At 38.7% G+C, this 25,710-nt stretch overlaps 1 protein-coding gene across 1 annotated transcript in view; it reads left to right on the top strand.

The window, feature by feature from the left end:
* Positions 1-15,473, top strand: part of LOC118811238 (scavenger receptor cysteine-rich type 1 protein M130-like) — a 22,730-nt gene extending 7,257 nt beyond the window's left edge. Inside the window, exons 3-16 of the mRNA XM_036575396.1 lie at positions 1-283; positions 4,967-5,281; positions 5,386-5,709; positions 5,948-6,277; positions 7,351-7,656; positions 7,854-7,925; positions 8,113-8,427; positions 8,776-8,937; positions 9,048-9,191; positions 12,039-12,101; positions 12,554-12,616; positions 13,037-13,096; positions 13,203-13,280; positions 15,136-15,473. The exon at positions 1-283 is cut by the window's left edge and continues 17 nt beyond it. Of these exons, the coding sequence (XP_036431289.1) occupies positions 1-283; positions 4,967-5,281; positions 5,386-5,709; positions 5,948-6,277; positions 7,351-7,656; positions 7,854-7,925; positions 8,113-8,427; positions 8,776-8,937; positions 9,048-9,191; positions 12,039-12,101; positions 12,554-12,616; positions 13,037-13,096; positions 13,203-13,280; positions 15,136-15,473 (2,853 nt within the window). The remainder of the gene's footprint in view (positions 284-4,966; positions 5,282-5,385; positions 5,710-5,947; positions 6,278-7,350; positions 7,657-7,853; positions 7,926-8,112; positions 8,428-8,775; positions 8,938-9,047; positions 9,192-12,038; positions 12,102-12,553; positions 12,617-13,036; positions 13,097-13,202; positions 13,281-15,135) is intronic.
* The last annotated feature ends 10,237 nt before the right edge of the window (positions 15,474-25,710 follow it).

A 25,710-nucleotide genomic window follows, 5' to 3' on the forward strand; every position in this document is an offset into this window, starting at 1 on the left:
TCTCGCTGCTCTGGGAGAGTGGAGGTGCTTCATGGAGAGACCTGGTCCACAGTGTGTGATGCTGACTTTGACCAGTGGGATGCAGAGGTTGTGTGTCGAGAGCTGGGCTGTGGGCTTCCTGTGGAGGTGCTGGGAGCAGCTGCTTTTGGCAGAGGGGAGGGTCAGGTGTGGTCAGAGGAACTTCGGTGTAGAGGCAACGAATCTCAGATTCACTTCTGTCCAACATCACCTTCACTCAAACACAACTGCTCCCATGACAGTGATGTGGGTCTGGTGTGTGCTGGTAAGAGGAACATCTTCACTAATTGGTATTAAACTCTCTTACTGATATACTGTTTTTTATTTGGACCATTAGTAACATAATCTGTATGCTTTAGTCGAGTTTGAGTACCAGTTGTGTTGTGTTGTGTTACCTCCTCATAACAAACTACAGAGAGCATGTTCACTCTTAACTAGTACACTGATGACAGAGTATCATGTAACATAATTAGCAGATACATTTGGCTGTATTTTGTCTGGTTAACTATATGAGCATGTTCTTTCCCATTTGCTGGGGTTTGGTAGAGACAGACATTTATAAGTTATTTTAATATATGATTTTTCAGTAATTTGTGAGGGATAGAGAAGAAAGAGAGCAAGAAGAGACAGGCACAGTAACTACGAGACAGAGAGAGGTAAATGAGCTACAGTCAATGTAACTGTCAGTTGATTTAGCATATATATGTTTCAGCAAGTATTTTGAGCTGAAAATAAATGTGTAAATGAATAGCTAAATGATAAACAAAATTAAACAGGCTGACTAGAGTTTATGTAACAGTAATAGCAATTTACCTATTGGTGTAATATACATATTAACCAGTTAATTTAGTCACTGTGTGACGTAGGTCACTTTTCAACAAAATTGACGTCTCAAACATTTTCGTCCTAGTTACGGCCCTGTAAGTGGTTTATATTTCATCTCTCATCTTCTCTCTCTCACTCTCTCACTTTCTTCCTGTGTGTCCTTCTTATCTCTATCACTTTTTCGGCCCTAAGTAATTACTGAAAAAGCAAACTGATTTGATTGCTTATAACCTAAGCCAATGATTGCAGATCATTTCAGCTACTGCAAACAAAGCAAAAAGTAATATAAAATAAATGCATTTAATAAAACAAATCTGTTAATTGTCATCATAAACAATCACCTAACAAATGCTTACTTTTGCATCATAACTGTGTTAGCCCAATATGTGTATTGTGTACCTGCACATCTCAAAAAGTCAAAACTGATCTGAGCAGCATCAGTGACTTTATAATACACCTGGTAGTGCAGCAGTGATCTTATCAGGACATCACTCTCCACATTGAATTTTATGACTGGAGCTGTGGGGAAAAAAAGCCTTCTGAATCTACTGAGGTCTGTACCTCGGTGTTTTTATAGCTAGTTATGGCCACTTGCAGAAATATTTGTCTCTTCTGTGTTCTGTTATACAGTCAGTGTGAGGTTGGTGGGTGGTGGCAGTCGCTGTGCTGGGAGAATGGAGGTTCTTCATGATGATCAGTGGGGAACAGTGTGTGATGATGACTGGGATATAAGTGATGCTGCAGTGGTGTGTAGAGAGCTGAACTGTGGAGAGGCTGTAGATGCACTGAGTGATGCTTACTTTGGTCCAGGATCAGGACCAATCTGGATGGATAATGTATACTGTAGAGGATCAGAGTCTACACTGAAGAACTGTAGATCAGCAGGATGGGGAAAACATGACTGTGATCATTCTAAAGATGCTGGAGTCATCTGTTCAGGTAACCTTTTCTGAAATTAAGTAATCTATTTAATGATATTATTTTTTCAATCATATTTTATTTATCAGCCATTTATTAAGACTTTTTAATCATGATCATTAGCATTTCAGGAATCGCTGTTGAATTTTCCCACTTGCATTCTTTAAAACCTTCAAATACAATTTATCTTATGTATTTTTGTCTTTTAATAAAACTATGTCACATGAATAAATCGTGTCGATTTAAAGAGTTGGGGATGATGGGGGGAGATGATTGTGCTGCCAGAAAGAATTCTGAAGATTCCCCTCACAGCAGCAGTTTATGCTTTTTATTCAGCCAATCCATAGAAATTTTAATGTTTTCTTTAAGATTTCTGAATCAGTCATGTACCCTGATTTTCCACATCACCAGATTCTACAGTATAAGACTGATCTGATCTGATCAGACAGTAAACTCTTTATTCTTGTTTGTTGCTCCTTAAAAGTCTACAGTTCAAATGTTACTATAAATCAAACTTTTGAAAACTTTAACCTGACAGGTTTAACTAACAGTCTGAAACATTCACAAAGTGAAGTCTTATGAGTGGCAAAGTTAGTTTCATTTTCACATGTATGTTTTTTTCTTCATTAGTTTATGAATGATGGGTGCAAAATGAAAATGATCATTATTATTAAGAACTAAGATCAGTTCCTACTTAGTTTTCCTGTGAAATGAATGCCTTTTTGCACTTGTCGTACACATTGATTTCTGTGAGCTGCTGAAACCGCTAAGAGCTGATTAGGGAGCATCTATAAATTACAATCATCAAAGTCCAGCATGACGCTCCAACATGAAACCTTATGAGCCAGTGCAGCATTTTAGCAGATAGAACACAAATGATGGTCACTCTGAGTTTTAAGAATGGGCTCTCTTTGTAATTGTTGCAAATGAGAGGTCTTAAAATTAGATTTCTACCAGACTTTTAGCTTTGGCATGAAAAACAACAGATTTTTAACAAATAAGACAAATAAGTATGTCAAAACTCAGACAAATTATACTGTTTTGTTCGAATTATTTCCATAAGTTACTCCTCTTAGATTTGGCTGTTTCACTAAATGTGAGATCTGTGACTGTTTCTGTGTGGGACACAGAATTACCTATAATCTATTATTCTGTTTCATAAATCAGTGCAGTTTTTGTGTTTGGTGTGGGTTAAATTAAATTCTTGTTAAATTTTTTTTTTTTCTCTTTTCTTTATTTAATCATACGTGTTTAATTAACGACAAGTAATCCTAAAGTAATAGAAAGTAACATTAATATAGTAATGCTTTGAATTAGGTTACAATTACATTTCTTACCAAGTAATCAGATCTGTAACTGAATACATTTTTGACGTAACCCTCCCAACCCCATTTAGGAGTCAGGCTGGTTGGTGGTTCTCGCTGCTCTGGGAGGGTAGAGGTGCTTCATGGAGAGACCTGGTCCACAGTGTGTGATGCTGGCTTTGACCAGCAGAATGCAGAGGTTGTGTGTCGAGAGCTGGGCTGTGGGCTTCCTGTGGAGGTGCAGGGAGCAGCTGCTTTTGGCAGAGGAGAGGGTCAGGTGTGGTCAGAGGAGCTTCAGTGTAGAGGCAACGAATCTCAAATTCACTTCTGTCCAACATCATCTTCACTCAAACACAATTGCACTCATGACAGTGATGTGGGACTGATGTGTGCTGGTAAGTACTTTAATTGTAGCCTGCGATAAGATTACATGTCTGTGACTGATTTACTGTAACAGTGTTTTCTCACTTCAATATTTACTTTCATAAAATGTTTTAAAACATTTACATTGTATTTTAACTGTAAGATGTATTTTCTTGATGTGCATCATTATTATTTTTAACCTATAAAGCCTAAGAAGTGAAACTCATCTGTTCCTTCTGATTTCTAAATTAGCATTAATGCAAAAATACTATTTTCTAATTGATTATTATTTAATTTTTTTTATTTATGCATCCCAAACATTTCTCCCAGCACTAAAATTCTTTAATCACTTTTGACTGTGTATTCTCTCTCTCTTTCTCTCTCTCTGCTGTACAGGCATTGTGAGGTTGGTGGATGGAGACAGTCGCTGTGCTGGTAGAGTGGAGGTTCTTCACAGAGGGCAGTGGGGAACAGTGTGTGATGATTACTGGGATTTGAGAGATGCTGCAGTGGTGTGTAGAGAGCTGAACTGTGGAAAGGCTGTACATGCACTGAGTAGAGCTCACTTTGGACAAGGATCAGGACAAATCTGGATGAATAATGTTTATTGTAGTGGATCAGAGTCTACACTGAAGAACTGTAAATCAGCAGGATGGGGTAAACATAACTGTAATCATGGTGAAGATGCTGGAGTCATCTGCTCAGGTATGCAGCAGTCACTCATCACCACTACGAATGAACAAATGCCTAATATGATTGTTACCACAATATCAGATTTATTTTCCAAAGATTTTGAGTGTTATTAACTTGGATCTTTTACATTAGTGTCTCTTAAATGGGGTACATAAGAGTAATTGTAGAAAATGTGAAAGAAATAAAAATATTAGTTGTGAAATAACCAAGTAAGCTTTGTCAAAATTAATGAGTTAAAAATATACGTTCTTGACTAGTTTCTTGACTAGTCCTTGACTGGTCCCCAGACCAATAGCAGGACAATACCTAACATTACCTTTAACACTATTTTAATCTAGTTGTTTTACCCTGTTAGCTTTTTCTTGTGCTCAGTATTAATGTCCTTCTAATTCCACAGGTCACAGAAAGTCCAGACTTACTAATGGTTTTCATCTGTGCTCTGGGAGAGTGGAGGTGCTTAATGTGAAGACCTGGTCCTCAGTGTGTGATGCTGACTTTGACCAGCAGGATGCAGAGGTTGTGTGTCGAGAGCTGGGCTGTGGGCTTCCTGTGGAGGTGCTGGGAGCAGCTGCTTTTGGCAGAGGGGAGGGTCAGGTGTGGTCAGAGGAGCTTCAGTGTAGAGGCAGCGAATCTCAGATTTCCTTCTGTCCAACATCATCTTCACTCAAATACAACTGCACTCATGACAATGCTGTGGGCCTGGTGTGTGCTGGTAAAGCACTTATTTTTAATTGAGTTCAACTCAAATGAGATTCAAATCATTAAGTCTTCCCACTACTTGTTGCAATATATGGCACTGAATTACTCTGATGCATGTTAATTCCTGTAATATGATGTTTATTCAGGTCACACTCAGGCTCAGCTGGTGAACGGATCTGACTCCTGTTCTGGTCGAGTGGAGCTCCAGTACCTCAGTGAGTGGGGCACAGTGTGTGATGTAAGCTGGGATATGAGAGCTGCCAGTGTCCTCTGTGGTCAGCTGAAGTGTGGGAGTGCTGTGGCTGTGTTGGGGTCAGACTGGTTTGGGGAGGGGACTGGCCAGATCTGGGCTGATGTGTTTGACTGTCAGGGGAACGAAACACACCTGTCAAAATGTCCCATTTCATCATGGAGTCGAACTGCATGCTCTCATAAACAGGATGCTGGAGTCATCTGCAGTGGTGAGCTCTTAAAATCATGTTGTCCATCTCAAAAACTGGCTGTTTATAAAGCTCCTTCAGTGAAGTAAAAATGTTTTTATTTCTTCAAATCTTTTCTTCTTCAGATTCCTCTCTGGTGTTTCATGAGGGGCGAGTGCGGTTGTCTGGAGGGATGGAGTGTGAGGGGGAGGTGGAGGTGTACTTCAGGCAGGACTGGAGGAGAGTTCTGCTGGACTCCTGGAGTGAGTCTGAGGCCTCTGTGGTCTGCAGACAGCTGGGCTGTGGCTCTGTGGTCAGCTTCTCCAGCTCTTCTACATCCAGTCCTGAACACAGACACATGTGTGTGACAGGTTTCAATTGTTCTGGGAGTGAAGCTCATCTGGGGAACTGCAGCAGCGCACAAGCAATCAACTGCAGCTCCAGAGAACAGCTCTCAATCACCTGCTTTGGTAAGAATGACAGCAGCTAAATATTATAAGTGGTTAACAGTCTTCCTAAAATAATCGGCCCCAAAGGATATTGTAATCTTATAAGTTAATTTTACAGTCAACAGATTAACTTTCTCCTTTATGTAGAGGACCAGTGAATGAGGATGCCACAGCTGTAGTGTGTGTGTGTGTGTGTGTGTGTGGTGTGTGTGTGTGTCTGTGTGTGTGTGTGTGTGTGTGTGTGTGTGTGTGTATGTAGGTAAGTTTAATCCAGCTCACAGCTCCGTCAGGCTAGTTGGTTCTGGGGGAGACTGTGCAGGAAGGCTGGAAGTTTTCCACAGCGGCTCATGGGGGACAGTGTGTAGTGACTTGTGGGATGTTGAGGATGCGCAGGTGGTGTGCAGACAGCTGCAGTGTGGAGTGGCCCTCAGTGCTCTGGTACCAGCCCAGTTTGTACCTGGAACTGGACCCATATGGCTGAATGAGGTGATGTGTGAGGGGAATGAGACGTCCCTGTGGAACTGCAGATTTCAGCTGTGTGGAGAGGATGAATGTGGACACAAGGATGATGTAGGAGTCGTGTGCTCAGGTACCATGATTTTAAAGGAACAGCTCACAGAAAAATCAAATTAACATAATTTTCCTCTTAACAGAAATGTAGTCAGTTAACCAAGATATGTTTGCACTGATAATCACTTTACAAAATAATCGAAGTCACAAATGCACTAAAGCATTGGGTTGTCTCTCTGGATGTTAGTATGTGCAATATACTGTACATTTGGCTAAGTTTAATTCATGTTCAGTTTGAACTTTTCTTTCTATTGACCCCCAGATTGTCTGTGCATGAGCCTGGCTACATTAGTCTCATAACTCCGGTGCACAGCTTAGGAAGCAAACTTAAGACATTACACTATAATCATCATGATGATACTGTCACAGACAAAATCTAAAATCACGAAGGAGTTCTTTGATCATAAGTTAAAATCGGTGGTCTTTGAACAGTTAATGTCACATGCTTCTTACAGCCTCTGTGACCAAAGACAGGGTGAGAGAGATGATAAATGGAGGTAAAATCTTTATTCTGCACAAGTTTAAGAATAGATTATGACATTAGTCTGGCTCTACCCTCAGTTCATATATAGAATGACCTGCAATATAATAGCAGACAAACTGAATAGTGGACACAAAAATTAGCGCACTGACCTCAACTCATTGGCACTACTATACTGAGGGTTTTTTTTTTTTGCTTGTGTGGTTTTATGTTTTGCCAAAATAGAAAGTACATGCAGAATGTTGTTATTTTCTTGCATTGCAAATCACCAGAAGATTTTCAAAGTATAATCTGAGGTGCAGCATAACTGAATTCACACAGTCTGACATGGAGTTTAGCCAAGATATTATTTGCAACATCTCAGGTGTGACATGAAGTAGATGTAATAGAGCACTGTAATCAGACATGTCTAGGCTGATCATCTGTTTTTGGGATGAAATTATGTAGATTTGAATTTGCATTGAACCGTGCCTTTAAGGAAGTTAAGCAGAGGAGCTTAATTATTTTTATACTTTTTGAGGGGATGCAAGATATTTAATTTTTAATTGTATGAACTTCCTAAAACATGCACATTCAAAAGCAAAGTTTAGTATAAATTCTTTTCCCACTAGAGTTTAAAGAGATCAGACTCACTGAGGGCTGTGAGGGGAATCTGGAAGTGTTCTACAATGGAACCTGGGGTAATGTGTGTGTAAATGGGATGGATGAAGAAACAGTGAGTTTAATCTGTCAAGAGCTGAACTGTGGAAGATCTGGCAGTGAGTCTTGGGCCAAAGCAAGAGTGGAATCAGCTCCTAACTGGCTGGATGATCTGAAATGTAGGACACACGACTCCACTCTGTGGCATTGTCCTTCTTCACCCTGGAGAGAGAACAACTGTGATAAAGACAATGAAGTGGCCTGGATTACCTGCTCAGGTAGGCAGTGTTTTATGTTCATATAAGTAGAGTGTGTATACATTCTTGTGCTGACAATAAATCACACAAAGTATAAAACTTGCTTAAATAGGTAAATAAATTATACATATAGACATGTAAAATAAATAATATATAGAAATATAGAAAAACAACTTTATATGTTCAACGCTTAATGAAGTATCTTTCTGTATTCATAGAAGATCTAAATTATCGTGTATTACGAAGCCATCTGAAATGCTTCTCATCTACCCATCACAGACAGTGCTCAAGTAAGAACTCTTGCAAATAATAAATGTGTTCATCACAAGTGTTAAAAAAGTTGCTCCTTCATAAAACTATTACTGGTAATGTACAAAAAGAAAAATTACACTTAATAGCTGTATTGTTATTAGTTCTATAACTATCCCGGTTGATCAGCATTGCTGTATTTCCTCATATGTGATGTGTGTGATGTAGATCACCTGCCTCTCAGGCTGAGAGGAGGAACTGGAATCTGCTCAGGGAGGCTAGAGGTGTATCATAATGCTGAGTGGGGATCCATCTGTGATGATCTTTGGGACATCAGGGATGCTCGGGTGGTCTGCAGGCAGCTGGGCTGTGGGTCGGCGCTGAGTGCTGATGGGAGTGCTGTCTTTGGTGCTGGTGAAGGGCCTATCTGGCTGAACAGAGTGAAGTGTAGAGGGAATGAGTTTCACCTGTGGGACTGTCCTCATTCCCTGAAAAAACACACTGACTGCTCCCACAGGCAGGACGCTGGAGTCACCTGTGCAGGTCAGAGGAGTCTCCTGGACTTTAGACCTCCTGGCTCCAATTAAAAATATTGATCACAGTATTCAAACCTGGAAAGTTTCATTAAATGGTGCATCAGTGCACTTTTGTTAAAATTATCTAATGCTAATTTGCCACATTCAGTGCTTAAACTGTTACAAAAATCAGAATCAGAACTGCATTTTCTGTATTTACAGACATGTCTGTGCCTTCTACCACTCCACTCATAATAAGAACCACCACCTCCAACACTACAGGTATTTTTATGTCTCTTAGACAGATTTTGCTACATGTTCCTGAATAGATTGTTCCGGGCTCTGTACAGTTTCTATTCTGTATTTTTATTTTTAGTTGGTCGGCCAGTGAAGAGAACAAACACTCTTCTACAAGCTCTTCCAACTGCTGCTGTTCCATCCATCTATCCAGTGTCTCTCCTCATCCTGGGAACAGTGCTTTTTCTGGCCTTAATACTTCTGATAGTGCTGTTTTATCAGAACAGAGTGCTCAGGAGAGGTAGAGAGATTCAGAGATCATCTACAATCCACTTTCTGTACATTCTCTAAACATCATTAGTCTTTCAATCTGTCAATCTGGCTTAATGTTTATCTTTGTCTCCTTCACAGTGCTCTCTAAGAAGATGGAGAACATAGTCTATGAAGGCCTGAGAAGAGGGCTTGAGGGAGTCTATGAAGGCTTGAGTAGGGGCACTGAGAGAGTCTATGAGGAGATTTACTGCAGATTCAATACTGCCAGAGCCACTCAAAGGGGTGAGTGTTCTACACGAGAGTTATTGTAGTGTATTTATAATAAATAAAGATTAATTGTATTCATTTGATAAATGATGATTCATGTGCATTCTTTATTCGTGTGTGTGTGTGTGTGTGTGTGTAGGTTGTAGGCCTTTATTGTGGGATCATCTTTGCCTTCACTTGTTCTCTGTACTCTCCGCTTACTGCTGTCAATTGTTTCTCATTCTACCTGTTGTTCTTGTATTTCTTTTATTTTTCTTGTATTTTGCATGTATGTTCACCCCCCTGTTTTTTGTGGTTCTGTGCCATTCTGTTCTGCAATACGTGTAGTTGAGTCTCATCAACTGCTATTACTGATTACTACTGTAATACTTGTATTATTTTTATTGTGAAAGGTAAAATAAAGATTATATCTTTAATTTTAAGGAACACAAATTGTAAGCTAGTACCTTTTTAGGGTTACTTAAAAGTTACAGTTAGAGTTACCATGCAGATTAAGAACTTCTATGCAAATGAACACAGATGCAGCTTCATATTTAGCATAAGTCCAGCGCAATGTAACCACATGTTAGGCTCATGTGCTTTTTGTATAAAATCATTTCCGCAAGGAATCTGGTGCCTTTATGAAGTGCCCTCTATGCCACCCCTATAGAACAGTTTTCCAATGGGTGTCCTTTCTAGTAGAGAAAATGGGATGCAGTGCTGTATAGGGCACTTCCACAAATGAGAAAACACAATTAAGAGCCCAGTGAATAAAGTGAATAAAATCTCTAAAGTCTTCCCTAAAACGTGCCCTCTAGGGCTAGCTCTCAAATCTTTGATAAGATTTTAAATTTACCTCTCAAACCCTGCTTACATTCAGAAAACAGATCTATGCTAATAAATCTTGTCTGCATTTTTGCAAAGAGTCAATAAGTTATACAAATATCTAGCTAGCATCTGATGTAATCTCATCTGCACTGTCTCTGTTTTTTTATTTTTCAGTGTACCCTTTGGGTTAGGATAAATTATCTTAGATTAACTGTATTTGGTAGTAAGAGACAAAGTAAATTGTTGCCAACATTGACACAACAAAGGTTAAAATACTCATTGCCCTTGTTAAAAACTTGCATCTACTCCATCAATGTAAGTTTTGAGTTTTAGCCACACCCCCTCTAGAATGTTCAGAGGGAGGTAATACAAGCTTTCTTTGAGCTTGTAAAGACTGAGTTTTACCCATGATGCATTATTAAATACTAATGTATGTACACTGCAAGTGCTTTTACAGAGAGTCGTATCACATTTTTTTAGCCTAGATACCTAGACTCAAGACATCAAAATAATAACATGTTCTTGAGATTTTGATTTATAAGGAATAAGTCTCTAAGCGACTTGAGATCCTGTCTGAACAAGCAGCCATCAAGATCTCAGAAATGACAAGGGCCGCAGGTCAGCTAAAGTGGCCACCACGAGCGTTCTCTTTCCACTGAGGTTCAGGGCAACAACACTTTATATGCTCTGGAAATCTTTCTAATTGGCCCTCCCATTGACTTTAACTGCTCTTATCAGCTGCTTCAGAGTCTCTTCAGATGCTCTTAGTACAGCCTTTTTGACTGCCTATCCCCTGTGGTGACTGAAGCAAAAGCTTCTTGGGCTCTTCCTGTCAGTGTCTGTGAATGAGAGTTAGCCACTCGTTGTTTGGACAGTGCCTCTCCAGAACAGTGCATACAAACGTAAAAAGCACATTTTTGAGGGATGAGTAGACATGTTGACATCGTAGCCTGAGCTTAGAGCCATAATGACTTCCTGAGTAGAACTTTCAATTAAGTAGCAAAAGTTAGCTTTGATAGCTACCTACAATAAAGAAATGAATTTTAATCAGCGAGCTAATTAAATCCACAAATGACCAAATACAGCAGTCAAGGTTAGCTAACTAGTAAAGTACATCCAGAAAATGACCTAATACAGCAGCTACATGAGCTAGCTAACTGTTTCCATCCAAAAAATGGCCTAATACAGCAGCTACATAGCTATATGCATCCACAAAATGACTTAATACAATAGGTATGGATAGCTAGCTAATGTTAGCCTCCACTCCAGGTCATGTCAGCCACATATCAACATGTTTCAGCCAGTTCTATCACACACACCATGCAGTTCACACTTTTTTTTACAAAAATGTTCTTTTCCACCAGTTTAAAAATAAAGATTTGGCACTCACCCAGTACAAAACACTGAGGCTGGTCTCTGGCTGATGTGCTTGAGTATTGAAGTAAAACTGCAGTACTGTTATTCTGCTAAAAGCTATTGAGTAGCTGAAAAGGTTGTTTTCGTATTGAAAAGTTGATTGAAATAAGATGCTGTAAGGTGAACTACAGGTGATTAATATTGCTGTATTCACTGTATGGTATTGATACTGTATTTAGGTTTACAATAAAGTGTTAATGCTGTAATACATTAAATATTTCCCAAAATGCATTTAATTACTGCAAAATACTGTACAAAGATTCTGTGGTAAAACACTCTTGGGAATACAGCAATAGTTGCCATGAAACAACTAAATAATTTAACCTGTTTGTTAAAATGAAATAAAAAAATCCCATCAGAAGTGCCTGTGATTCTGTGTCTGAGAGAGCCATCAACTGTCTGCACTGATATTATTTCCTGTGCCAGCCCAGCTACTATAATTACATTACAGCAGTGGTTTGACGTTACTCTGAGACTGCTAGTTCCACTAAGATATGATCAGGTAAACAGTGCTGTTTGAGAGTCATATTAGGATCCCACTAAGGTCTTAGTGTCATGCAGCATTTTTGCTACATTTTCTGGTGCCTCCATAGAACTAGATATATTATGACAGTTAAATGTTCTGCTCTCCTCTAACAGGAAGTCTCCTCTCTGAAGCACAGCATTCAGGATATGAGGATGTGGATGAGGAGCTCTTCCCAGGTAAGAGCATGTGTGTGCGTCAGACTCACTTACATGAAGGTAATATGAATGTAAGCTTTAAATGCAGGATGATCGAACAAATCAATCATGGGCTGTAAAGGCTTGTAATGTGAACATAGCCTCATCTTAATTGGTGAGGAACCTTTATGATGCTTTACAATAAGAAAAAAAATGCAGTTATTTATACTTTCGCTCACATTGTCGGATAGCCCCTAAATACATTAATTGATTAATTAATTAATTGCTTAACCTTTTAAACCTAAGAACTAGTGTGAGCTTTAAATGGCTGCGATGAATTTGGGATTGAAAAGCATTGACAATAAAAATTACACAGACACATAAATCTCCACAAAATCATGTGGCACTTTTTATTACATTTTGTGGTGCTTCCATAGTGCTACATGTGTTAGCTACACACAGCTAAATGCCAGAGTTCTGCTCTCCTCTAACAGGAAGTATCCTCTCTGAAGGTCAGCATTCAGGATATGAAGATGTAGATGAAGAGCTTCTCTCAGGTAAGAGAACCTAAAGCTACATTCTGTTGACAAATATTACAGTAGCCATTAGAAATTTAAAAATTCATTATAAATTAATGTTTTGTACAGTAATGCCAAAATCATTTACAGTAAATTCGATGTTTTAAAACTCAGCACATTTAATAACTATAGTCTCTACCCAGGTTGCTTTATATGATTTTCTAGTAACTTTTGCTGATCTTTACTGTTTCAGATTCTCTTTAACTGTTCTCAACTTCTACTTATTGCTGAGTCTCTAGATCAGACGTTTCTGTCAGAAATTATTTCTTGCATAATCTTAATGGAGTCACACACTGAAGACTGAATTTTAAAATTCTGATCTTGTTACATTAAAACCTCTCTGAATGAGCATTTTATTATTAAATGTAATTAAAAGTGATTAATTTGCTCTTTTTACAGCAAAGTCTCTGTCTGGAATGAAATCAGAATATTACGATGATGTCACCAGTGGTCTGACAAGTGGGTACCTTTTTAATTAATCCCCTGATTTTATCTTTATATTGAACCACAATGTGAAAATATGACTGCACTGTTTGTAAAGTCAGTTTTCTTTTCTTTGATTCAGGTGAATCAGAAAAAGAAGACATAGCAAATAACTATGATGATGTCATCACCACTGGACAGATCTCTCAGAGTGTCATAGGTGGGTTTCTGTTCTGGGGTTTTAGCTTCGAACAAATTGAAAAGAAATTAAAAACCATACCAATATAACCAAATAATAAATGCTATAAGAACAGCATTAATAAAAAAAAATGTCACAGTATTAATTATTTGGAGTGTTTGTGGAGCTTCACTCTCTTAATTGTGTTTGTGGAGCTGCAGTAAAGTGAATTGTATACATGCTTAAAATAAGCAAATCTTTGGTTCACATACAATTTAAAATCCTTCATTCATTCATTCATCTTCCTACACTGCTTGATCCAGCTAGGGTCAGCGTAGCAGTAGGGAAGCAGAGAAAGAAAGGCCTTTCTATAGATACCGTCTGTAAAATACAGAAAACACGGAGAGGCCTTTTTCAGTTATTATGCTGTCTAAACTGTGGAACTCAATTCCACCTTTTATTAGACAGTCAAGCTCAGTGCTCACTTTTAAGAAGCACCTAAAAACATATCTCTTTAAATTAGCATTTAACTAAAACTCAATGTCTCGTGGTGTTTATCTTGTGATTTAATCTTCTTCATTTTTTTCTGATTCTAATTAAGTACTAATGATCTTTTCTTTAACTATGTTTTATCACCTGTCTGTAAAGCACTTTGAGCTGCCACTGGCATGAAAAGTGCTATATAAATAAAATTATTATTATTATTATAATTTTTATCATTAAGATGACCCTGTCCCCCGCAACTTCCTCCAGCTCATTCTAGGAAACCCAAAGCCCCTTCCAGGTCTCTCTCTCTCTCTCTCTCTCTCTCTATATATATATATATGTATGTGTGTGTGTGTGTGTGTGTGTGTATTTATATATATAAAAACCCTCCAGCGGGTCCTAGGATGAACTCGGGGTCTCGTCCCAGTCAGGCATGTCTGATAAATCTCCAGCTGGAGGCTACCAGGGGGCAACCTAATCAAATGCCCAAACCACCTCAATTGGCTTCTCTCAATGTGGAGGAGTAGCAGCTGTACTTTGAGCTCCTCTTGGATGACTGAGCTCTTCACCCTATCATATAGAGTGTAGCCCACTTCCCTGTGAAGAAAGCTCATTTCCACTGCTTGTATCCACAGTCTCCTTCTTTTGGTCATTACCCAAAGCTCATGACCATCAGTGAGGGAGGGAATGTAGACCAACCAGTAAACAGAGCTTTGCCTTATAACTCAGCTCCCTCTTCACCACTACAGTACAGTACAGCAACCATATTACTGCTGCCACCTGTCCCAACCTGCAGCTGATCTCACAATCCCTCTTCCTATCACTAGCGAACAAGACTCCGAGATACATAAACTCCTCCACCTGGAGCAGTTCAACATCATCTGCAAAAAGCAGAAATGCCACCTTCCGGCCTCAATGCATAATGCCCTCCTGACCTTGGCTACACCTTGACATCCTGTCCACGAACAGAAGTGGAGACAACGCACAACCTTGTCTCAACACCCACACTGGATGAGCCTGACTTAATGCAGAGTATACGGACACAGTTCTCACTGATGGCCTACAGAGGCCGAATGGCCTGGACTAGTGGCCCCGGCACCCTGTACTCCCGAAGGAACTTCCACAGAATATCTTGGGGAACGTGGGGGGTAAGCCTTCTCCAAGTCCACAAAACATATATAGACTGGGATGTCAAACTCTCATGCCCTCTCAACAATCCACATGAATTTGATAAGCTGGTCCATTGTTCCACGGCCGGGACGGAATCTGCATTGTTCCTCCTGAATCTGAGGTTCAACTATTAGTCAGAGTCTCTGTTTCAGCACCTTGCCAGAAACTTTTCCAGGGAGGCTGAGCAGTGTGGTACCCTGGTAATTGGCACACACTCTCCGGTCCACTTCCTCAAAAATAGAGACCATCACCATGGTCTGCCAGTCCAAGGGTACTGTTCCCAAGGTTCCTGTGACACCGCAGAGGCATGTCAGCCTTGACAGCCCCACAACATCCAGAAGTAAGCCTTTCTGGGCAAATCTCAACCACCCCTGGTGCCTTGCCGCCAAGGAGCTTGCCATGGCCCTGACTCCCGTAATAGAGGCATGTCTCTTGAGTCTAGGAGTTCCTGAACCTCTTCCACTGACCAACAGTATCCTTATTAAAAGTCAGAGTTTCTCCTCCCCTGCTGAGTACAGCTTGAGCAAAACCACTCCGACCACTCCCGAGTCACCGAACAGTTGTCCAGAACCTCCTTAAAGCAAACTGAAAGTCTTTTTCCATGGCCTCTCCAAACTTCTCCTGTGTTTTGGACTGCTTTAGCTTTTTCCACCACTGCTGCTGCAGCCTATTTTGCCCCTCGGTACCTATCGCTGAGTTTTAAGTCCTCCAGGCCAACCAGTCCTTAATGGCCTCCCTTCTTGGGTCACTGTCCTGACAAGCACCAACAAGCTTTTGGCCACAGCTATGCTTACCGGCTTCCGCAATGGAGGTTTTGAACAGGGTCCCTTTGGACATTCATGTTTTCCCTGCCATCTGATCCAACTCACCACCAGATGGTGATTGGTTGAAAGCTCAACACCTCACTGTCCAAAACAGAAGGCCGAATGCTCCGAACTGTTGTGTGGTTCATAACCACACACAACAGTCAGTTTTGCTCCATGTGATTTTTATTTGTATTGAGGCAACCCTCTTGTTCACTGGGACAACCTCCAACTGCGCAGTTGCCAGCCATTGTGAATATCCCCACACCCGCCCAGTGCCTCTCACCCTGTGCAACTTCTAAGTAGGAGAGAGAACTACCCTATCAAGGTGTTTGGTTCCAGAGTTCCTGTAAATGGAGGTGAGCACAACTACATCTAGTAGGTACCTCTCAGCCTCCCGCAAAAAGCTTTGGCTCCTTTCACTGACGGGATGTCAATAGCCAGTTTCCACCGCAGGGGTCCATGCCACCAAGGACCTTCTCGCCATCTCCCACTGCCTATAAGGCACTGCACCTGTCCCTTATGCTAAACCTTGCGGGCGGTGGGCCCACATGGTCTCCTCATGTTGCCTTTTTGAGCTGAGCCCAGCCGGGTTACACGTGCTGCCCGGCCACCGGGCACTCGCAGAGGATCACTATCCCAAGGCCTGGCTCAAGGGTTAGGTCTCGGTAACACTCTCCCAGGCAGGGTATATGATAAATTGCCTCCTTTGATCATAGGGAATTTTGGATCATGTTAGTCTGGGTCTTCACTCCAGACCTGTTTGCCTTGGGAGACCCTAACAGGAGCATACTGCTTCAGATGACTTATCTCTGAAGAGCCCTAGACCACACAAGCCCTTCCTTAATGCCAAGACCCCAATTCAGGAAGAGCATGTTTAAATCAGTCTATGTCAAAAACAACAAAACAAAACAAAACAAAAACAAAAAAACCTAGTTAAAAGTTATTAGTGCTAAAGCTAATGTTAGGGTCAATGTCAATATATTCAAAAATAATGTTTGAAACAGCTGATAAACACTGCTTGCAGAAACCTACAGTCATTCAAAATGTAGCTTTGATATTCTAAATATCTCTGTGTTTTGGTGTAGAGGATGTAGCAGATAATTATGATGATGTCATCACTGCTGATCAGAGCTCAGCTGTTGAAACAGGTATGACTTGAAACAATACTGTAATCTCAAACATGAACACAGTCACTGATGATACTGATTTAATGACATTTATCTCTACATTTTGACAGAAGACATGACAGATAACTATGACGATGCTGTTACCGCTGGACCAAACTCCAATATTATGACAGGTAGGTATTACTTTAATATATGCATTCTTTTAAAGTTAAAAATAAATTTAAACTAAACTTTAGTATAGCAAAATGTCTGGTTTGTTGCTTATTGTTAAAATGTATTTTCCCATGTTGGTGAAGGGGAAGTTTATGCTGTTACATTCCAGATGTATATGAGTGTGTAAAGTAGAGTAAGTGATTCAAGTGCACAGGAAGTCTAGTGATAAATGAGTTTTGTTATCAATGATAAATAAATAATGTCCTCTTTATTTTGATGTAGAGCCTTTTTATAAAACCTGCAGTCTTTATTCATTCATAAAAGAAGTGCAGCTACATTTCTTTTAGTAGAGACAAGAAACAGTTGATTAGTGCCACGCTGCTCTCTAGACAGGACTGGAAGTAATCAGTTCTCTCTACATCTGTCTAACAGTGTTCAAAGAATGATGGGACAGCGCAGATACTCAAAACTAAAACAGAATTGTTTGTGTTTTTGATTATTGTTTCTTTCATTCTAGGGCACTGTGTAGATCTGTAGAAATGTAGGTTCTGGAGGGTTGGTGTCCAGACTAAACATAGTAATTAACAGATGAGTGAAATCAGGTGTGTTTGTACACCGGCCCTCCAGGACCAGAGTTAAGAGTCCTGCACTAAAGACCACCATAGAGGGGAATCAGACTGAAATAAACTCATTCAGTATTCACTGGCAGTGCTGTAGCTTCTTCTACACATGGATCATTTTAGCATTATGATGGAGTTTTTATAAATGTGGGAAGAAAATACTGGAAGAAAAAATATTAGAAGATAGAAGAAAAAAAAGAGATTTATTTAGTGAACAGTTTGTTGCATAATGGTCTATTTTCTTTTTTTCTTTTTGGGATTTTTTGGAAATGATGCATATATTCAAATATATTTTTTTTTCTCAGATTATGATGACTTGGAGGAGGAGCCTCAGACAGAGATGAATCATGTGACTAAGAGAAGTGGACACACCCAGTGTCCTTCCTCAGGAAATTACGCTCAGACCTCTTCAAATGCAAGAAATGACTTTGTTTTAGATCAGAATTCAATATATTTTATTGAGCCTAAATACTGCTAATTATAGCTTTACACGTCACAAATAGAACATAGAGAAATTAAACACCTGCATGTGTATGTACATTTTTATTCAACTTTTTAACTTCATAAAATGCATTTTGTACCAAAATATATTATTTTTTATTACAATTTACAGATATTTTGTGAGAACTAAAGGCCATTTTTTTGTAGGTCATTTATGATAGTAAAGTATCAAAAGATGTTGAACATTTTCAGTCAGACACAGGAAGAAAAGAACTGGTTTACTGTAATACATTTTTATGAGGTGCTAAATTAACCCACTGATTGTGTTTGAAACAGACAGTTTCTATTATCAGTGTTGACTTTCAAAATCAGGCAGCTCCTTATAACTGTTTACAGAGCAATTCTAAAACAAAATTACTCACCTAATTCTGCGCTGCACTGTAAGGAACGTGGTCTGGTCTTTCTCTCTCATGATATTTGTAAGTCTGTAATGATGATGATGAGATTATTATGATGATAATTTGAGATTATGTCCTCACAGGCACTGCCACTCAATAATATCTTCCTGGTTTATTAAACACAAGAGGGCACTCCTGAATAGGTCACAATGAATGGGCTTCTTCAAAGCTTTTGTGCAAAATCTTAGTTTGTAAATCCTTAATCATTTTCATATAGAAAAATCCACTCATTTTCTCAACACAGAACAGCAAACAATGTTTCATCACTGTTTTACACTGAGTGCTTCTGAACTCTGAACACTTTATAACAGTGTTTGAGTTTTTTCAGTGTTTGAGTGTTTGAAGTCATGTGTTTGGTATAATAGGAGAAATAGGAAGTGTCCAGGCTCCCCTAGAACTGGCTCCGAACACTCTTAATCTAGTGATAGTACAGTTTGTAACATTACTTTACTCATCTGGAACATTGTGAAAAAACTCCTACTGCTCTGATTGGTTGGGAGGTTTAGACTTGTGGGTACTCTAGTAGATGTCGTGTACAATAAAGTGTTTTAAACATCCATAATCATTGATAACAGTTCTCACAATATAATTACATTTTACACCATTGTGTAACAAAAGTCTAGTTAATACAGTTGTGCTGTAAATTGCTATAGAGTCCAGAACATAATAAAATAATGGTTTGCAGTGTACAAGATCTGTACTTCTATAGAGATTTCTGCAGTGTCTGTCAGTCTCAGTGCTCTCATCATCTGCACATTTTCATCGGTTCATGAGAAAGTCTTTCATGAGCTGCATCAGGTGTCTTAGAGCAGAGAAACAAACAATGTAGATTGAAGAATTTAAAGAAAGAACTGTGCTGAACCACTGCTGTAATGTATTCAAGCTATATTGTTTTAAACTACTGTGTTCAGAATGTTTTTATAAAAATTATAATAAAAATAAAAATTACAATAACAGACTAAAAGCCTCACATTCACACAAAAAATGTTACATCATGATGTTTCTTCAACGCTCTATAAATATAAAATAATTACATGTGAATTTAATCCTTCTGTCTGATCCTCGGTGTTGCTACAATAATCTGCTGATGTACTGGCAGTTAGTGTTCTTCTCCAAGCACACTGAGCTGTATGATGATGATGTGTTAGCAGCAGTTTAAAAAAAAACATGGTGTCTGGCTTCATATGACTTGGAGGAAGCCTGTGCTAGCCTTCACCCTCCTAGTGTTGGTGGTATGGTGTCAGTCATGACCTATGACTTATGGTAATGCCTAGCTAGTGGGTGGGACAGGACACAACTAAATTGTGGAGGAAAATAAAAAATAAAAAAAGAAATAAGTACTGCTCATAAAAATTATTTAATAACAAAAAATAACAGTAACCTACACTCCCAAAAAAAAAAAAAATGTCCTTGCCTGTCACTGTGGTGGTATCCTCAAGGGGTACATGTTCAGTACCTTTAGTTAGGGAACATAATTATAGCATATTACATTACATTACAACTATATATATATATATATATATATATATATATATATATATAGTATTAGTATTAGTATTAAGTGTATGTATGTATATATATATATATATATATATAATATATATATATATTAGTTACATTGACTTCATGCACCTTGTCTTGACTCCAGGCTTTTCATTTTATTTTCTATTCAAAATATTAGGTAATTAAAATGTGTACAGGTTTGTTGGGAAAGTGAATTTTAAAACTAATTTAAGGCACAACTGGACCTTAACACCACCTTGATGAACATAAATGTACAGTATCTGTTTTTGACAGTATATACAGGATGCTGTTCCTTACAGGTGTTAGTCAGATGAATGACCAGTCACACTGTCAACATCACTGTGACAAGTAAACACATAATGCTTTATGTAATCTTACTTGTGTGTTTAAATACAAAAATAAACCCAGATCATTTATAATTCACTATCAAAATGCTGTAGCTCTCATAGATTTATTAACTATCTGTAATCTCTCAGATACAGATACTTCTGATACAGATGTTGAAGCTCTAAGCCCTGAAAACAAGTATAAACACTTATTTCCCCCTCATTTCTCACAGTGAATAGATAAACTGTGGAAAGTAAACACAAAGCATCTAATAGAGCACATTTTTATGTGTGTGATCAAATACAAATATAAACTGGACAACTGAAAAGTATCTGCAGCTGAAAATCTCATTTAGGATCTTTTAATGGATGGTGATTTTGTGTTTGAATGTTGTTTTACTACTTAAATTATGAGTATTTTTACAGAATTTGTGTCTTTCAGATGAACCACACTGTCAGATAAGTTCATAATTTACAGATTCTTCCTTTCCTTGAGTGAGTGATTAAAAAAATAAGAAAATAAACAATATTAATTTTGATATTTTAATTGTCAACTTTTGTTATAATGGAAACATTACTTGTTTGTGGACTAGCTGTTGTGATATTTTGTAAGTTAAAAATGAAGTAAAAAGTTAAAATATTTAGTTGAACTCTTGAAATGTGGTTGTGTGTCACTGCACTGACTGACGTATGAAACCGTGAGCAGCTCATGGAGGATTTAGTGGGTTTAGTGTAAATTCACTTGTTCACTTGCTTTAATCCCTTTATCTAGAGATGTGGCCGATAGTGGGTCCAGGGTTCCCGTCGGATCCATTTCCGTTCAGCACCTCGTGTTGTGGACAGCCGGAGACCGCATGGCCACAGACACACTTCCTCTCTCTCTCTCTCTCTCTCTCTTCTCTCTCTCTCCTCTCTCTCTGAAATAGTCACTCCGAACACTAGAAAGAGATGAGCGACCAGCCTTAGCAGACAACCCTGCTTTAAAGAGACTACATATCAGTTATTGACTGTTTCTCCTGGTTGTTGTTGTTTTTCTTTAAGACACTGTTAATAAAAACGACTGTGTTGACCCGAATTCTCTCCTCTCCGTGGTCTCCCTCTCTCAGAGCCCCACAGAGGAGAAACTGAATACAATCTATACTGAGTGTCTTTGTCTTTATTTAAGTCACAAAGCTGATAGTTCCTGTATTCAGACCTCAATCATATGAAACTACTACTTATTTAACTCAAACTAAGTCATCTGTCTGGGTCATGTCTCTGTGTCAGTGTATACCAACTGCAACACGTGCAGCAACGTGCACGTTGTATTACATGTATTTACTTTTACAAACTGCTACACATGAAGCATCACAGAAGAGCTGCATTTAGACAGATCTGGTTTAGATATTAAAGGTTTATTGAACAACAGAGTTTTAGACTGAACTAAATGTCAGTCCTGTTAGGATGATTTTATTGAGAGCTTTTATATTTTAATTTTTTCAGCTGTGAACAATTCAGTATCAGCCAGAAATGTATTGAACTTAAAACAGAAAAGAAAAACAAAATCAACATATTATTATTATTATTATTATTATTATTATTACAATTTTTGTCATAATTATAATAATTATAATAATATTAACAACAATCGGTGATCTTAAATAGCAAGGTATATTAACATTTGGATTATATTATTCTATATAATTCTATATAATTTTATTTTTAAATATCGTACATTATTTTATATAATTTCCAAATCTATAATGATCACAAAAATAATGTTCCTTTAATAACTGTAATAAAGTAGTGAAAACAAAGATCTCTATATAACTGTATATTTAGATAAGTATATTTTTCTGTATTTTAATCTGTTGGAAGATGACCACGAGTTTGCAAAAGGCGAATTATTATTGTTATTATTTTTGAACGAGCGCGTGCTGGCCTCATCTATATTCATCATCACGGAAAGAACGTACTGTTCACTGTCTGCTGTTTAAAGAAGCTGTAGAGTTATTTTTAAATAGCTCAGTATAAGTGTTAACATGCTGATACCAACTCTAATGTACTGTAGACTCTGAACCAACATTCACGAGCGCTCAAAAGTCTAGAATCGCTTTCATATTAATACTTTTGAATAATAATAATAATAATAATAATTCGAATTCAAAAATGTCTCCACTTAACTGTCGCGCAAAGAGACAACTGTGCTAAAAAGAACGATGACGTCACGACGCACAGTCCCTTCCTTATTACAGTAAGGAGATGAAAAAGAAGAAAGCCCAGTCTGCTCCAGTGAGCCCACCTGACCAGTCTACCACACCCACCAACCTTGCAGCCGCATCAGAAAACTCAGCTCAAAGGTAAGCCTATGCTTTTTAAAATAGATTCAATTCAAAATGCTAATTTTAAAATTATAATTGTCCACTTATGTCCACCTATGATATCCAGTTCCTTTTAGAAAGCATACATATTAAAGTCTCCACAAATGTGTTAACTCATATTAAACATTTGTGTATTTAGATTTATATTAAAAATGACTGATTTAATAACTCATTAATTTAATAACTTAATAACTTATTTAAAATGGAGGCCATATTCCGAACATTTTTCACTTGAGGAAACCTTGAGGAAATGTTAACTTGAAACTTTTAAAACTGCACCTGTCCTGTAATAATGACTATTCTCTTCCTGTTCTTGTCTCTCTCTTATGTTTAAACAAGATCTAATGTGGAACCGTCTGGAAAGCTGGAACACAGTATCTCCCAGAGGATCTCTGATTTCCTCCAACTTTATCCATACTTAAACATTCCTGATGAGCTTTTTCCTGCAGGGCACCAGCTTTCCCTCTTTAGCTTCAGCAACATGAACAAATATAAATTGAAGAACATGTTAAAACATATTCAATTTTTCCCTTTCTTACTTTCTTTCTTTCTTTCTTTCTTTCTTTCTTTCTTTCTTTCTTTCTTTCTGTCTTTCTTTCTTTCTTTCTAATCACACAGTCCAACCTGCACAAACTCTAAAATGTCATGTACAAACAGGGTGAGACGGGGTCGGGGTCATGACCCTGCTTTAGATGCTGACCCCTACAGATGCAGGCAGTTGTTAGTAAGAGTTTGAGGCTTGTGTTCCTCTGGTGTGGACAGGTTGGTGATGTGGGAGAATCAGCATCACAGGCTTTAGAGCAGAAGTAGCTTAGTGTCTGTGAGTCTGACAGATTGAGAATTGTGGTTGTGAGAAAGAAGAATAGGATTGAGTACTAACAAAGTTATTGTGGGTCTGTGTGAAGTCAAGTCTCAGGCCATCTACATGATTCAAAAGTGAATGTGAACTGCCAGTCAGCCAGAGAGAGGAGTACAGAATTATCTTTCAGATCACATTAATAACTTCCACACATTACACACTTAAATCATAAGAAACTCCAGATACAGAATTCAACATGCAGTCATTATTATTCCTGTGTGAAAAGATAAGATCTGTAAACTATAGAGATATTTTAAAATACTGCACATGGAGTATTGAGTATATTGCACAGAGGAAATGGTGAGGAATTCACAGTTTATGTGCTGTAGGTGTGTGAGGTCTAATGGGATGTGGAGGAGGATTCTACTGGGAGCAGTCCTGGTTGTATAGTCTAACAGCAGCAGGCAGGAAGGACCTGCGATAGCACTCCTTCACACACTTTGGGTGAAGCAGCCTGTCAGTGAAGGAGCTGCCCAGTGCTGCCACAGTCTCATGCATGGGGTAGGAGCTGTTCTCCAGCAGGGAAGCTTGTCTGGCTAACATCCGTCTAGGTGTCAAGGGGGCATCCCAGGACAGAGCTGGCCTTCTTAATGAGTCTGTCAAGTCTCTTCCTGTCCGCAGTTGAGATGTTGTTGCCCCAGCAGACCACTCTATAAAAGATGGCTGATGCCACAACAGTGTCGCCCCCTGCACTCCAAACAACCTCAGTCTCGTGAGCAGGTAGAGTCAATAGAGTCTGCTCTGGCCTTTTCTATAAAGTGTACTAGTGTTTTCTGACCAGTCCAGTCTATTGTTAAAGTAAAATCCCAGGTACTTATAAGAGTCCACTCACTCAATGTCCAATCCCTGGATGTTCACTGGTGGAGGGAGGTGACTGCATCTGCGAAAATCCACACCATCTCTTCGGACTTCCCCGCATTGATCAGGAGGTGGTTCCTCAGACACCAGTCCACAAAGTCCTGGGTCAGTTCTCTGTACTCTCAAATTATCAGCATAATAATTATACATTTATTATGGGCTTGTAAATGACATAAGAAGGACAGAGTCCTGAATCCTGTTCTTACAGTGTAAGCAGTAAAAAGTGAAACCTGACAAAAGTTGACGAAGTGCTTTTGAGGTTCTAATTGATGTAAATATTGCATTGCAAATATTGCATAACATTGCATTTACTAAAGATGGCTTTTGATTGACTAAAGATGGCTTTTGATTTACTAAAGATGGCTTTGTAAATACTGTGTAACAACCAACTTCACAGTCCAGAAGCTGTGTATAAGCCTAACTAGCACTTACCGTGAGCTTGCCTCATGCTTCAAATGGTGCTACACTGTAGAAAATGGTTTGTCAGTTCAACCTAAAAAAATTTAATTAATGTGGTAACAAGTGGGGAGGGTCAGGTGTGGTCAGAGGGGCTTAAGTGTAAAAGCAGCGAATCTCAGGTTTACTTCTGTCCAACATTATCTTCACTCAAACTCAACTGCTCCCATGACAGTGATAGTGTTCTGTATAAGTGTGTTGGAGAACTGCAGTCAAAGTGCAAAGCAGTAAATGTGTTTGTACTTTTGGTGCCTTTGTTTAAATCATGGTTACAAAAGTTAAGGTTCTGAAGCTTTGGTCTAAGCATTCACTTTCAGTGTGTAAGCATTTATCATGTACTGTCTTTCATTTATTACAAAATAATTACAAAGCAGCTCGTTCCTCAGTTCAGATCAGTATAATTACATATTTAACTCCATCGATTTTGCAAAATGAATTAATTAATCTAAGGTTTAGATGTAAACAAAATTGTTCAGAGTAGTTTGGTGTGAAATGCTTCTAGGGAAATTTACTGAGTCAACTTACATGTGTCTTGTAAGTTTTTATATGTCGCGGTGATAATGGTAAAATAGTGATCAATTGGAAAAAAAACAACAACAACAAAAAAAACATTTTCTTTGGGTACTATTTTTTCCTTACTACGCCCTGCGTGTACCTCGCCTCTCCGCCCGACTGTCTAACGTGGGCCACGCAAAAAAATACAAAAGTGATCTACCTCGCTATCCTACCGCATAAACTGGTAAGCGGAGTAGCAAGTCGTTTTTTTTTTTTTTTGAGACCAGCACTTTCCATTCGCCCTGGGTTGCTCTGCGTGGGCGCCGGCCTGTA

The sequence above is a fragment of the Colossoma macropomum genome, unplaced genomic scaffold (genome assembly GCF_904425465.1).
Source record: "Colossoma macropomum unplaced genomic scaffold, Colossoma_macropomum, whole genome shotgun sequence".
NCBI classification, from domain to species: Eukaryota; Metazoa; Chordata; class Actinopteri; order Characiformes; family Serrasalmidae; genus Colossoma; species Colossoma macropomum.